At 45.2% G+C, this 14335-nt stretch overlaps 1 protein-coding gene across 2 annotated transcripts in view; it reads left to right on the top strand.

The window, feature by feature from the left end:
• The first annotated feature begins 1915 nt into the window (after positions 1-1915).
• The window catches only part of LOC100174326 (BOS complex subunit NOMO1), a 61382-nt gene continuing 48962 nt past the window's right edge, over positions 1916-14335 (top strand). The window contains exons 1-4 of one of the 2 annotated variants that reach the window (XM_024241450.2): positions 1916-2193; positions 6231-6320; positions 9186-9231; positions 12489-12589. In XM_024241450.2, coding sequence (XP_024097218.2) covers positions 2029-2193; positions 6231-6320; positions 9186-9231; positions 12489-12589 — 402 coding nt within the window. In that variant the 5' untranslated portion in view covers positions 1916-2028. The remainder of the gene's footprint in view (positions 2194-6230; positions 6321-9185; positions 9232-12488; positions 12590-14335) is intronic. The other variant, XM_024241451.3, reaches the window with a different exon arrangement.

The raw sequence follows: 14335 nt of genomic DNA, 5'->3' as shown, positions 1-14335 counted from the left end.
GCTCCCTGGTTCAAGTGATTCTCCTGCCTCAGCCTCCTGAGTAGCTGGGATTAGAGGCATGCGCCACCATACCTAGCTAATTTTTGTATTTTTAGTAGAGACAGGGTTTCGCCATGTTGGCCAAGCTGGTCTCGAACTCCTGACCTCAAGTGATCTGTCCACCTCGGACTCCCAACATGTTCATATTACATGTTCATATTACAGTCGTAAGCCATGGCTCCCGGCCCCAATTCCTGCTCTCTTGCTCCTGGAAAACCTATGGCTGCATGCAGAGAGTCTTAGACAACTTCCTTTTCCTCTCTGGGTCTCGGTTTCCCATTCTGTAAGATGAGAGGTTTCCATAGGCCAACACTTTCTAATTGGTGGTTTTCAATCCTCTGGTGATTTGCATAAAAGGCATCTATTTCAATTGTGGTTATAAATAACAAACCCCAATAAATAGACAAATTATTTAAATGGTTTCTCATTATCACTGAATAGTTGAGAGTCTACTGTATTTGAGTGAAAATGCAGCACGAGAAACTGAAATCAGATGCACTCATGATTATGACCCTGAGGTCAATGTGTCATTCCCTTCATTCCCTCCTTGCCCCCATGAAGGTTTGACTACTGTATAGTTTGAACCTGTGCTTGTTAGTTGTTTATTGCTTAAGTTTTAGCCACAATGGCAAATTGCAGCGGGAAATCCAGTCTTACTTTCTCATTTAGAAACAAAATACAAAACCTATCAAAATAAAGCACTAATTTTTTTTTTTTGAGACAAAATGGAAGAAATCCTAATATTAGGTTAGAAAAGCAATTTTTTTGGTGTATTATTACTTTTTTTTTTTTGAGACGGAGTATTGCTCTGTTGCCCAGGCTGGAGTGCAGTGGTGCGATCTCGGCTCACTGCAAGCTCCGCCTCCCGGGTTCACGCCATTCTCCTGCCTCAGCCTCCCGAGTAGCTGGGACTACAGGCGCCTGCCACCACGCCCGGCTAATTTTTTATATTTTTAGTAGAGACGGGGTTTCACTGTGTTAGCCAGGATGATCTCGATCTCCTGACCTCATGATCTGCCCGCCTCGGCCTCCCAAAGTGCTGGGATTACAGGCGTGAGCCACTGCGCCCAGCCTCTTTGGTGTGTATTTTGATGTGGTGACTGGTAGTTAAATTCAGTGTACATATGAATTCACTCTTGGGACAAAATACGCTGGATTTGAACTTATTTTCAGGCAAATCATGTTTCATCTTGCAGAGCTAATTACAAGTATACTGACTGCATGCACTTCTTGCTTAGGGGAAGAAAACGCATCAAAATTTGTTTCTAGGCATATGTTATTAGAGCTAGGATTAAAATAAATCTTACATACTTTCTTTAATATGCTAACATTAACACGTTTCGCTTAAAAAAGTATCGATCATTTATCATGGAAAAATACACCAGCTTACACAAATTCCTAAAGCGTTTTTCGTGTGTGTGTGTGTGTGTGTGTGTGTGTGCGTGCGTGCGTGTGTGTAGAGATGGGGTTTCGCCATATTGCCCAGGCTGGTCTCGAACTCCTGGACTCCAGCGATCCACCCACCTCAGCCTCCCAAATTGCTGGGATTACAGGCGTGAGCCACACACCCGGCCCTAAAGATTTTTGTGAGATTATATATTTTACCTGCGAAATATACGGGTCAGAAAGATTTGAGAAAGTTGTTAGATAATTCCACCAACAAAAATCTCTCATCCTTTCCAGCTGTGATGGTGAATTCTAAAGTAGAATTCATCTTTGGAGCTTCTCCCTGTAGGCATGCACCTTGTGTTGCACCTGCCAGATGTTGCGCGGAGTCCTCCAGGCCTCTAGAAGGCAGAGATGGTCTCGTTTCCTTGCCGAGCATGCGCGTTAGTTCTCTCTTCTGGGGCTGTGCGCGTGGGGTCGAAGCGCGCGTGCGCGGCGGCGGCTGGCGGCGGCGGTGGGGCGGGGCCTGGGCGGAGGAGGAAGGAGCCTGCAGCTTGCGGTGTGCGGGGCGGGACCCGGCTGCCTGCGGAGGGAGGTCGGGCCATGCTGGTGGGCCAGGGCGCGGGGCCGCCGGGGCCCGCGGTGGTCGCCGCCGCGATGGTGCTGCTGCTGAGCGGCGTGGGGCCGGCGCACGGCTCGGAGGACATCGTGGTGGGCTGCGGTGGCTTCGTCAAGTCGGACGTAGAGATCAACTACTCGCTCATCGAGGTGAGCGCCCGCCCCGCCGCCCGGCGCCGAGTCGCCGAGCCGGTGGTTCAGCCTCTCTGGGCCGCGCTGGCCTCCTCTCTGACACCGGGCGGTGTGGAGTCCTTGGAGCCCTTACCTCTTCCGAGGCTATGCTGTCCGCGGGCTCCCTGCAGCCCCTCCCCAGTCGCGCTGGAGGGGAGGTTCTTATCATGGGGTCGTCTAAGGACTGAGGGGTGCCAGACCTCAGGTTCTTCAAAACCCGGACTCCAGATCCTCAAAACCCAGACCCCAAATTCCCTGGAGCCCAGACTCCATTTCTTTAAAACTTAGACCTGAGATCTCCTCGAATCAGACCCCCTGAAACTCAGATTTCCCCAAACCTATATTCCAGAACCTAGAGACCACATGTCTTATCCCCCAAACTCCACAGCCCAGAACCCCCCGAAGTTTTAATCCACTGCTTCTCCAAACCCCGCGGCATGATTTTAAAGGGCATCAATTCCCATCCCATAGATTCTGACCTAGTAGATCAGTATTGGCAACCCTGGGGCCGGAAAGCTATTTTTTATTTCTCCCGCTCCCCTCCACCTCTGAAAATGGAGAGTTGCCAGCTGCCCTGCTTGCCTTAATGAGTAGTTACTGGAATTACCCTAGAGATTTGTGCTGAAGGTTTTTTTTCTTTTTTTTTTTCAATTAAGTTGTAAATTCCTGTTAAATGTTTATCAGCCCGGTGGGATTATGACCCAGAAAGGTTCCTGTAAAGAGGAAAGGGATGGATGGAGGTAGGGGCAGAATGTCATTTGTCCGGGTAGATGGGAGGGGACCAGAGCAAGGCCTGGGCCTCATTTTTGGGAGGAGATTTATGGTGGGGTAGGACAAGGAAGAGGAAAAGAGCAGGTGCCTCGGAGGTAATTTAGGAGAAAACGAAGGAAGAGGCTGGGAAATGCCGGAGAGAGGGATTGGGGAATAAGACGCCAAAGAAAGCACCTTTGAGCTGTTCCAGGGCTGGCAGTGAAGGGTGAAGCACTGTATTCTGCAAAGCGGGTTGCTGAGGATTGGGGGAGGGGTAGGGAGTCAGTTCCACACCCCACTAGCTCTGCGACCTACCCTTGCTCAAGGTCTCAGTTTTTGTGCCTATAGGATGGTGTTGGGAGAGAAACAGTGGAACCCAGTAGATATATTTCCTTAACAAGCAGATCGTGATCTTCTTCAAGGCCCCCTTGTTTGCTGCTTTTTCAGTCTGAAGAGGTCAGAGGTCAGGCATTGAATGAATCTACCCATTGGCAGCGGAAGGGCTCCTAGGATTTCCTGAGTACATGTTTCTGGGTGCCCATGCCACCTCCTAGGTCTGCGTTGGGGACAGGGCACGTTCAGGGTGGCATGGCTGTAGACGGCACAGAGCATTTCAGAAGCTGCCCGGTAAGTCCTCTTGGACCTTGTAGTTTCCAGGGGTTCTGGAAGGAAGGAAAAGACAAGCACTCCCCTCCACCCTCACCCTTATACAAATAGTGACCTTGAGAGCAGAGAGCAGGTTTTGTGACCCATTTTGAAGTGTGTTCCTTAAGCCCAAGGGCTGCCTGTCCAGATGGTCTGGGACACTCATTCTTTGGTAATTCTGATTCTGAAATCAGACATTTCATACTGGCCATCTTGATGTAGATTACATTGCCATCCTGTGCCCTGATTGTACTTTATGAAAGATGTAGAAATAATCATGATATTTCACGGTTATTTCTTGATTGTGTTTTTTGTGTTCCTATGCAACTGCCATCATTCTTCTCCAGCTTTCTCCCATCCTGGGTGTTTTTACATCATGTTCACTGAGTCAACAACTATTTACTGAGCCCCGGCACATACTGAAGCCTTGTCCCCGGTGTGGATATAGCAGTACAGTGAACAGAACAGACAAAACTCCATACTCTCATGAGACTGACATTTTGTTCTCTAACAGGGACCTTACTGTTAAAATTAAAAAATTATACCGGTTGCTAATACTTTAACAGTCAGGAGGTTTCACATTAAAAACTGGATTCTTTATTTCTCTGGAAAACCAGCCAATCTTTAGGCTGCCACACTTGGCTTGGGTTTTGTAGTGATCTGAATCCTTTTGGATGAATGCCCCTTGATGTTGCCTCCCTAACCCCTCTAGGCTGGTGAATTTCCAGTCCCTGCCTTAAATGCATGCATCTGAATCCCTTTGTCACCTGTAGCAAATTCACTGAGTACCTAGAGTAAGCAAGACATTGTCTCAGGCACTGGGGAATGAAGTTGTGGTCACTGCCCTCAGAGAACTTTACATACAGGCCTAACCTTATTTCACACGAGTCCTTTCCGAAATGTTCAAATGTTTGTGTTATGAGTTAGTCACTTTGTACATCTTCTTAGCTGGTGAGATTCGACTGTTTCATTGCAGCTCGTGTCATGGTTTGTTTCATGGTCATAGAGCATTAGCATTTTGGAGGTGAGGCTTTTAGATGCATCAGACCCAACTGCTTCCTTTTACAGACATGGAAACTGAGCCTCAGAGTGGTTGAGCTGTGCAGGTACATTTAGGAAATTTTCCTTGAGCCCAGTATGTTCCGTACGTATTACACTGTGTTGCCTTTTTCTTCAGAGAGAGATATTCAATAGTAATACAAACTGCTTTTTCCATTTTATTTATTTTATTTTGTTTTATTTTGAGGCAGGGTCTCACGCTGTTGCTCAGGCTGGAGTACAGTGGCACCATCATAGCTCACCAAAGCCTCTGACTCCTGGCCTCAAGCAGTCCTCCTGCCTCAGCCTCCTGAGTAGCTGAAGCTACAGGCACGTGCCATCATGCCTAGCTAATTTTTTTTCTAGTAGGGATGAGGTCTGGCTATGTTGTCCAGGCTGGTCTTGAACTCCTGGGCTCAAGTGATCCTCCTTCTTTGGCGTCCCAAAGTGCTGGGATTACAGGCATGAGCCACCATGCCTGGCTGCAACTGATTTTTCTTTGAATCCATATTCTGTAGCAAGTGCTCAATATGCGTTGATGTGAATCTGTACAACCACATGAAAAGGAGTGGCTCTGTGTCTACACCTGAAGAAACCGAACATGAGCTTGCCCAAGGCCACGCAACACGTGGAAGACTCAGATGGTATTTGGGCATCTTACTGGGTTAACACTTTGTGTCTGGTAATGCTCGGAATGTAAGAGTTTTAGAGAGTCCTTGAAGAGAGGACAGATATTAAGTATCTTTTTAGTCTCTTTTTCTTCTGAGAATGAAAGTAATGAGAAAATTAAGTTTCTAGATGAATGTTGCTCCAAGTATTTCAAATTATTCAGAGTTAGTAAGGAAGATTTCTGGCCCTCATTCCAGACCTTTAGTTGAGAAATAGAGATGGGCCCCAGGAATTTGCAATTTATTTTACTTTATTTTATTTTTTTATTATTCTTTTTGAGACGGAGTCTTGCTCTGTCTCCCAGGCTGGAGTGCTGTGGCATGATCTTGGCTCACTGTAACCTCCGCCTCCTCAATTCAAACAATTTTCTTGCCTCAGCCTCCCAAGCAGCTGGGACTACCGGTGCCTGCCACCATGCCTGGGTAACTTTTTTTGTATTTTTAGTAGGGACAGGGTTTCACCTTGTTGGCCAGGCTGGTCTCAAATTCCTGACCTCAAGTGATCCGCCCACCTCAGCCTCCTGAAGTGCTGGGATTACAGGCATGAGCCACCGTGCCCAGCCAGGAATTTGCATGTTAACAAGCACCTTACTAATGGCAAAGTTTGCAAATTTGTTTGAGACCCAGAAACTTACACGAGCAACCTAGAGACAGCCACTAAAATAAACAGAAAAGCATTGAAAAATAAGGCATTGTAATAGGCTGTAGGTGGTTTCTAATCTGAAGAACGTTGAGTCACATGATTTGGGAGAGAGTTTGTTGATTTCCCTCTGTCCCCAATAATGCCCGTGTTGAAAGCTGGCATACAATAGGTCCTCAGTGAATGTATACTGACTGAGTGCATTCAGGTGTAACATATGTAGTTAATTCCCAAAGGCAATGTTATGATTTCTGTTTTCCTTCCTTCCTTTCCAGATAAAGCTGTACACCAAGCATGGGACTTTGAAATACCAGACAGACTGTGCCCCTAATAATGGTTACTTTATGATCCCTTTGTATGATAAGGTAAGAGGAGACTGCTTGTCACTTATGATGGGAAGTCACTAGTGTGCCTCACCAGGCTGCGTTAACCATGCCCTTTCCTACACTAGCAAATGCTCATCTGTTTTGTAAATTATTAGTGGAATATGGTAATCCTAGCCACATTCGGAGGGAGACAACTTACAAACTGCCTTGATGAACACAGTGCCTCTCTGTGTCTTTAGGGCCATTTGGCAATGTCTAGAGACATTTTTGTAGTGACATCTGTGGCTGTGCGCTACAGTTACCCAGTGAGTAGTGGCCAGGCGTGGAGCTAAATGTGCTACAGTGCTGCCTATGACAGCCCAGATGTCAGTAGTGCCAGGGTTGAGAAACTCTGATTTCATGGAACCCGGTACTTGCAAGCAGCTTAAAGTATTGTTAAAACAGTTGTACAAGTAATACATGAATTCATGAACTTTGTGAAAAAAAGAGTCAAGATCTTTAGAAGTATGTGAAATAAATTTGTACCCTTTTCTCTCCAATTTTACCTCCCTCTGTAGTGATAACCTCTGATAATCTGATAAAGGTTTTTTTTTTTTTTTTTCTTCTTTTGAGATGGAGTCTCGCTCTGTTGCCCAGGCTGGAGTGCAGTGGCGTGATCTTGGCTCACTCCAACCTCCACCCCCCAGGTTCAAGCCATTTTCCTTCCTCAGCCTCCCGAGTAGCTGGGATTACAGGCACCCACCACTACACCCAGCTAATGGCTAATGTTTTATATTTTTAGTAGTGACGGGGTTTTGCCATGTTGGCCAGGCTAGTCTCTAACTCTGACCTCAAGTGAACCACCTGCCTCAGCCTCCCAAAGTGCTGGGATTACAGGTGTGAGCCGCTGTTTCCGGCCCTCTTATAAAATTTTGATGTGCATCCTAACAGATTGCTTTCTATTTATAGTTATTCACATATCCATGGGTACACATGCATATGCATATATGCAAATACAAATACACACAAGCACACATGCACATAGATGTGTATCCACAAACACCTCTATCTATACAATCCCATCCTCCCACATATAAACCTTTTATTTGGAAATACAGATTCATAGGAAGTTGCAAAAATAGTCAATATACATAGTTTTGATTTTGATATATTTTTTAATACAAATGAAATCAAACAATAGGATTTATTCTGCAGTTTCATTTTTTCCCGTGTTAATGCTTTCAATACCAGAGGGACATTTGGTTTTTTCCTCTTGTATGCTTTCAACATTAGCATAGATAGATATACTACCTTTTTTTTTTTTTGAGACAGAGTCTCACTCTGTCAGCCAGGCTGGAGTGCAGTGGCGCGATCTCGGCTCACTGCAGCCTCTGCCTCCTAGGTTCCAGTGATTCTTCTGCCTCAGCCTCACAAGTAGCTGGGATTACAGGCACCCACCACCATGCCCAGCTAATTTTTTTTTTGTATTTTTAGTAGAGATGGGGTTTCACCATGTTGGCCAGGCTGGTTTTGAACTCCTGACCTCAGGTGATCTGCCCACCTCAGCCTCCCAGAGTGCTGAGATTACAGGCATGAGCCACCATGCTCGGCCTACTGACTTCTTTTTAATCGCTGCATAGTGTGTCAGAGTCTAACCCAAACTGTAATTTATTTAACTACTTGGACATACAGACTTTCTCCAATTTTAAAATAATGGTAATTTTAAAATAACACACCAGGAAATATTCTTGAACTTAACTCTTCATCTAGAGTGCATAGGATTGATTTCTAGAGATGGACTAGCTGGGTCTGTCCTGAAATCTATTATTAATTAATTTTTAAATAGTATCAGTATCAGTCTCAAGAAACCAGGAGGCCGGACGTGGTAGCTCATGCCTGTAATCCTAGCACTTTGGGAGGTTGAGGCAGGTGGATCGCCTGAGCTCAGGAGTGTCAGAGCAGCCTGGGCAACATGGTGCAACCCCGTCTCTACTAAAATACAAAAAAATTAGCCGGTGTCATGTGCATGCCTGTAGTCCCAGCTACTCGGGAGGCTGAGGCAGGAGAATCGCTTGAACCTAGGAGACGGAGGTCGCAGTGAGCCGAGATCGCACCACTTCACTCCAGCCTGGGCAACAGAGCGAGACTCCATCTCAAAAAAAAAAAAAAAAAAAAAGAAACCAGGGTTGATAAGTAAAATCTAGTTTTATTTATTGAATTAATGAGTTATTGTGTTGTTTAGAGACAGGCTCTCCCTCTGCTGCCCATGCTGGAGTGCAGTGGCACAATTATGCTTCACTGCAGCATTGACCTCCTGGTCTCAAGTGATCCTCCTGCCTCTTCCTCCTGAGTAGCTAAGACTGTAGGCGCCTGCCCACCACACCCAGCTAATTTTTTAAGAACATTTTTTGTACAGATGGGGTCTTGCTATGTTGCTTAGGCTGATCTTGAACTCCTGGCCTCAAGTGACCCTCCTGCCTTGGCCTCCCACAGTGTTGGGATTATAGGTGTGAGGTACTGTGCCTGGCCAAATCTAGTTTTAAGAGGTGACTTTACTTCCTGAAGATACATGCTAACTTGTGCAACTGTAAGCATGTGAGGGCTTAATGGGAGACTCAATTAATAGAATTATAGTATGTTTAGTATTAAAAGACAGTGAGTGGCTGAACCTAGTGTCTTTAGAACTCACGAATGGGCTTTCAGCACTGTCTTCTGATTGTTTAGATGAAAACTTCCGGTGTTCAGCTTCAGCTTGTAGCATCTGAAGAGAATCACAGTGCTCAGTACCATTTAGAAGAACAAGGCTTACTCTTAGAATTTCATTTCTGGTGTAAAAATTTTAGATTAAATGATAACACTAGACTAAATTAAGCCAGAGTCGCAATTCTCACTTCTTGAAATTACATTTTCTTTTTTTCCTTTTAGGGGGATTTCATTCTGAAGATTGAGCCTCCCCTAGGGTGGAGTTTTGGTAAGTTAATTGAATCACTAGACATTCTTTGTAAAAGATTAGATGATATGCCAAATATTAATTTAGGCTAGCAGAGTGCATAAACTATTAAAATATTAAGGATCATTTCCAGTATGGAAGACGGTTTGTATTCCTCCCCTCCCTGCCCCCATCACTCTGGTTTAGTTCAGATTTACCTTAATCTACCTTAAGACTTTCTGTCACCTTTGAAAAATAGACATCTTTTCTTCTACCTTTCTGGAAACTCTTCCCTTGCAGTTTCACTCATTACATGTCCGTAGAACAGTGTAGAAATCAAGAGTGGGGACTTGGTTCCTGTCCCAGGATGGCTCTTTTTTTAGCTCCCTCAGTTTTTTAATTTTTTGTGGAATTAATTGAAACATTTAAAGATTGTGAGATTTGTCATAAAAATCCAGATTTATGTCCCACGAGATGAGAAGACTGTCAGCCTTAAGCCTTACCAGTTAAATAACCTTGGGCAAGTTACTTGCCCTGTATCAGCCTGGCTCCTCACTGTCCAGCCAGGGTAGTTATAGTCCCTGCCCCACTGGGTACTTGGAGGATTAATAAACCAATACTGAGTGTTCAGAGTGCCTGGCACGTAATTAGCAAGTACTCAGTATTCAGAAACAGCCCTTCTGCACACATCCCAAGAAAAGCTCTAAACTTTCCTCATATAACTGCCTTCAAGCATAGCTGGAGAGTTGGGGATGGGGTTGAGATCAGAAGAGAGGGTCTGTTTTGATGTAGTTTACATTTTTGAAGAGGAGAGACTCTTGATGTTTCAGTAGAGCAGGTGTGGGTGACCCCATTCCATGGCTTGGGGAGAGGAGTAGGGATCACTGTTGTTGATATCAGGCTTGCTTGTGCATTAGACAAGGAAGAATTTAACACCTGCCATCACCAAGGCTAAAATGAAGCTCACGCAGCTGACAGCTAATTTGGCTCTGTGAGAGCAGCTCTTTTATCATTTTGTAGTCAGGGGTAGGGTGGGGTGGGGGTGCCTGGCTGGTACGTTCCAGAAAGCTGGAGAGGAATGCAGCCCTGCTCATGGCCAAAGCAGAAGTCCAGATTGGTGGCCTGGAGGAGTGTTGTGTTTGCCACCCCCCACCCTACCCCCAACTGGTGCTGTTGATAAGCTTTTTAATTGAATTATACTTTCAGAAAAGTGCCTTGGATGAATTTTCACTAAGTGAACACACCCATGTATCCGCCATCCAGATGATGAGATAGCACTTCACCAGCACCCCAGAAGTCCCCATCCTGGGTGCTCATTAGCCATCCAGCCCCACCCTCCAGGTGACCACCACCCTGACCGTCTACAAATTAGAGATCCATTTGTTCTGTTTTGAACTTTATACAAATGCAATCATGCAGGGTACTTTTTAATATCTGGTTTCTTTCACTCAACATTATGAGCTTTATCTGTATCATTGGTAGCTTTAGTTCATTCTCTTTGCTGTTCATAATTCTGATGCATAAATATAAAATTATTTATATTTTATAAAATATATTTTATTTTATTTATTTTTTTCTTTTTTTTGAGACTGAGTCTTGCTCTGTTGCCCAGGCTAGAGTGCGATCTCGGTTCACTGCAACTTCTGCCCGGGTTCAAGCAATTCTTGTGCCTCAGCCTCCTGAGTAGATGAGATTACAGGTGCTCACCGCTACACCTGGCTAATTTTTGTATTTTTAGTAGAGATGGGGTTTCATCATGTTGACCCAGGCTGGTCTCGAACTCCTGACCTCAAGTGATCTGCCCGCTTTGGCCTCCCAAAGTGTTGGGATTATAGGCATGAGCCACCACGCCTGGCCTATATTTATATTTTATGTTCATATTTTGTATCAGTGATCTCTTCTACTGTTGATGGCCATTTGAGTTGCTTCCAATTTTGGCCACTAAGAGTAGTGCTCCTGTGAACATTCTTGTATGTATATTTTGATACATGTGTGTCTGCATTTTTGCTGAATATATCACAGGTGTAAAGCTGCTGAGCCATAGAGTTGATACGTGCTCAGCTTTAGGTGTTTGCAAACATTCAAAGTGGATGCACCAGTTTCTGTTCTTCCAGCAGTGTACAAGGGTTTCCATTGCTCCACATCCTAACCTACACTTGGTATAGTCAGTTTTTTTAATTTTAGCACTTCTGGTGGGGGTGTGGTATTATCTCACTGTGGCCTTGATTTACATTCCTCTGATGGCCAATGAGGTTGCACACCTTTTCGTATGTTTATGTTTATTTGCCATGGGCTAGCTATTTTTGTAAGATTCCCGTTCAAGTCTTTTGCCCATTTTTTATTGGAATCTTTGTGTGTGTGTGTGTGTGTGCATGTATGCGTGCAAGCATGTGTGTAATTCATCTTACCTGAAAATCTCATCTCATGGTTTTCCATTTTTTTCGCTACTCATTACTCCACATTCTTCCTAACCTTTCAAAAACTCAACCCCTATTATGATGAACTCTTCAGTTAAAAAATGGAGTTAATTGCTGATATTGAAAAATCAAGAGATGGTATATAAAATCCAGATTTCCAGTTTTTCGGAGAAGTTGGAAGCTCTGGCAAAGCATGGCAGTGGTTGGCAGACTGGAGTGGCGATTGTCTCCTTTCAATTTGCCACAGTCCCCCTGAGGATGCTCCGCTCGCTTCGAACCCATGAGGCCCCTGTGGCCCTGGAGTTTGTGGTCCTGGTTTAACATGGCTGAGCTCATGTACTTGGTCAGAGAACAGATCCGGAGCCAGACTTTTAGGGTTGAATTGGGGTTCTGTCACTCAGAAGCTCTGTGATCTTTGGAGCTCCTTTAACCTTTTTGTGCCTCAATTTACCCCTCAGTAAATTGCAGCTATTACTGCCTGTCTCTTAAGATAATTGTGAGGATTAAAGGCACTCAGCACAGTGTCTGGTCGGTGATGAGCATTCAGGAAATAAAATTATTTGGTGCTCACTGAATTTTCACTGGAACTCTGAGATATAACTTAGCTGAAAGGCTGTTGTAAAATTATTTTATACTCTAAACATGAGTTCCCTCTGGGGCAGGAAACCAGGAGGCTAGGGGGATGGGGTGAGAGGGAGACTTTTCCCAGAATACTTTTTTGTACCTTTGGATTTGGAAACACACGAGTGTATTAAGTGTTCAAAGGTAAAATGAAATCTGAATAATAAGAATACGTTCTACTTAGACAGGTTCACTGTACCCCAAAACTAAGCTTGCCTCTGTGTCTTGTGCCCCCGTTTCCTCCCCTGCTTTGTTCCTCAGAGCCGACGACCGTGGAGCTCCATGTGGATGGAGTCAGTGACATCTGCACAAAGGGCGGGGACATCAACTTTGTCTTCACTGGGTTCTCTGTGAACGGCAAGGTTTGTCTTTGGAACTTGATTATTTTTCCTGTTCACTCTATAATGTATACTAAATCCTTTTTTAAAAAAATGCAGGATATTTTAACCTGGGGCCTTTGATCCCACAGGGGACCCATGGATAAGTGGCAAGAGAGCCTGTGAACTCTGTACTTCATCCTGTGTAGAACGCAGCAGGTGTATTTGGGAGTGAGATTGAGGTTGCTGGTCATCCCTTCTGCTCCCAGAGCATAGGCTGTTCATGTTTTTATTTTTTTATTTTTTTATTTTTTGAGACAGGGTCTTGCTCTATTGCCCAGGCTGGAGTGCAGTGGCGCAATCTTGACTCACTGCAGCCTCCACCTCCCAGGTTCAAGTGATTCTCCTGCCTCACCCTCCCGCTGCCTCACCCTCCCGAATAGCTAGGATTACAAGTGTGTGCCACCATGCCTGGCTGATTTTTGTATTTTCAGTAGAGACGGGCTTTCGCTATGTTGGCCAGGCTGGTCTCAAACTCCTGACCTCAGGTGATCTGCCTGTCTCCACCTCCCAAAGTGCTGGGATTACAGGTGTACGCTGTGCACCCAGCCGCTGTTAGTGTTTATGCCAGGGATGGCCTTTTACAGGGATGCCGAGTTGGAAGGACGCACTCCCTAAGCCTTTTGGCATCTTGCTGTCCCTGTGGGTGAACTGAAGTCAGCTTCTTGCAGAGAGAACGTGCATCTGCTTCTGCCACTCACCTGAGAGGATTCCCATCATTTAAATTCTGAGATTTTTTTGGACCACCGTGGTGGTGTGGATTTAGAGTGCTAACGGGTGTGTGCCCCAGCTCCTGCGATTCAGATTCTCAGGGGAGAGTCGTTTTTCCTCCAACCGCCCTGTGCCTGAGGTTGAGATGTGCTTCCTTCCTTCCTGTCCTTTTCTTCATGATGGGCTTCTTTCTCCTCTACCTTTGCGGTGAGGGGGAGGCCCTTCCGTCCCAGCTGTATGTGTGGGCTTCTTGTTAGAGATGGGGATCTTGGATAATTTTTTCTTTCTCAAAGGTTTGCAAAATAATGGTGAATCTTTTTTTTTAATTTTAATTTTAATTTTTTTTTGAGACAGAGTCTTGCTCTGTGGCCTAAGCCGGAGTGCAGTAGCGCAATCTCTCTCACCGCAACCTCCACCTTCTGGGTTCGAGCAATTCTCCTGCCTCAGCCTCCCCAGTAGCTGGGATTACAGGCGTGTGCCACCAGACCCAGCTAATTTTTATATTTTTATTTTTATGTATGTTTACTTAATTATTTTTTTTAAGATGGAGTCTCCCTCTCTTGCCCAGGCTGGGGTGCAGTGGCGCGATCTCAGCTTACTGCAACCTCCGCCTCCTGGGTTCAAGTGATTCTCCTACCCCAGCCTCACGAGTAGCTGGGGTTACAAACATGTGCCATGATGCCCAGCTAATTTTTGTATTTTTAGTTGAGACAGGGTTTCACCATGTTGGCCAGGCTGGTCTCAAACTCCTGTCCTCAAGTGATCTGCCCGCGTCAGCCTCCCAAAGTGCTGGGATTACAGGCGTGAGCCACCACACCTGGCCAGACCAATAATGGTGAATCTATAACTGATGATGTCTTAGATTCATTGAAATAGAGTCTTATTTTACTGTTACTGTTCCCTCTCCTACCTCATCCCCAGGAAACATATCCATGATTTATATCATCTTTTCAATGGGATTCTTGACCCAAAGAAGGTTCCTGGCTCCACCTGGGAGTTGTAAGCAGGACTGCCAGTGCT

This window comes from Pongo abelii, chromosome 18, assembly GCF_028885655.2.
Source record: "Pongo abelii isolate AG06213 chromosome 18, NHGRI_mPonAbe1-v2.0_pri, whole genome shotgun sequence".
NCBI lineage: Eukaryota > Metazoa > Chordata > Mammalia > Primates > Hominidae > Pongo > Pongo abelii.
Note: the sequence above shows the minus strand (reverse complement) of the source record. Positions and strands in the feature narration are given on the sequence as shown.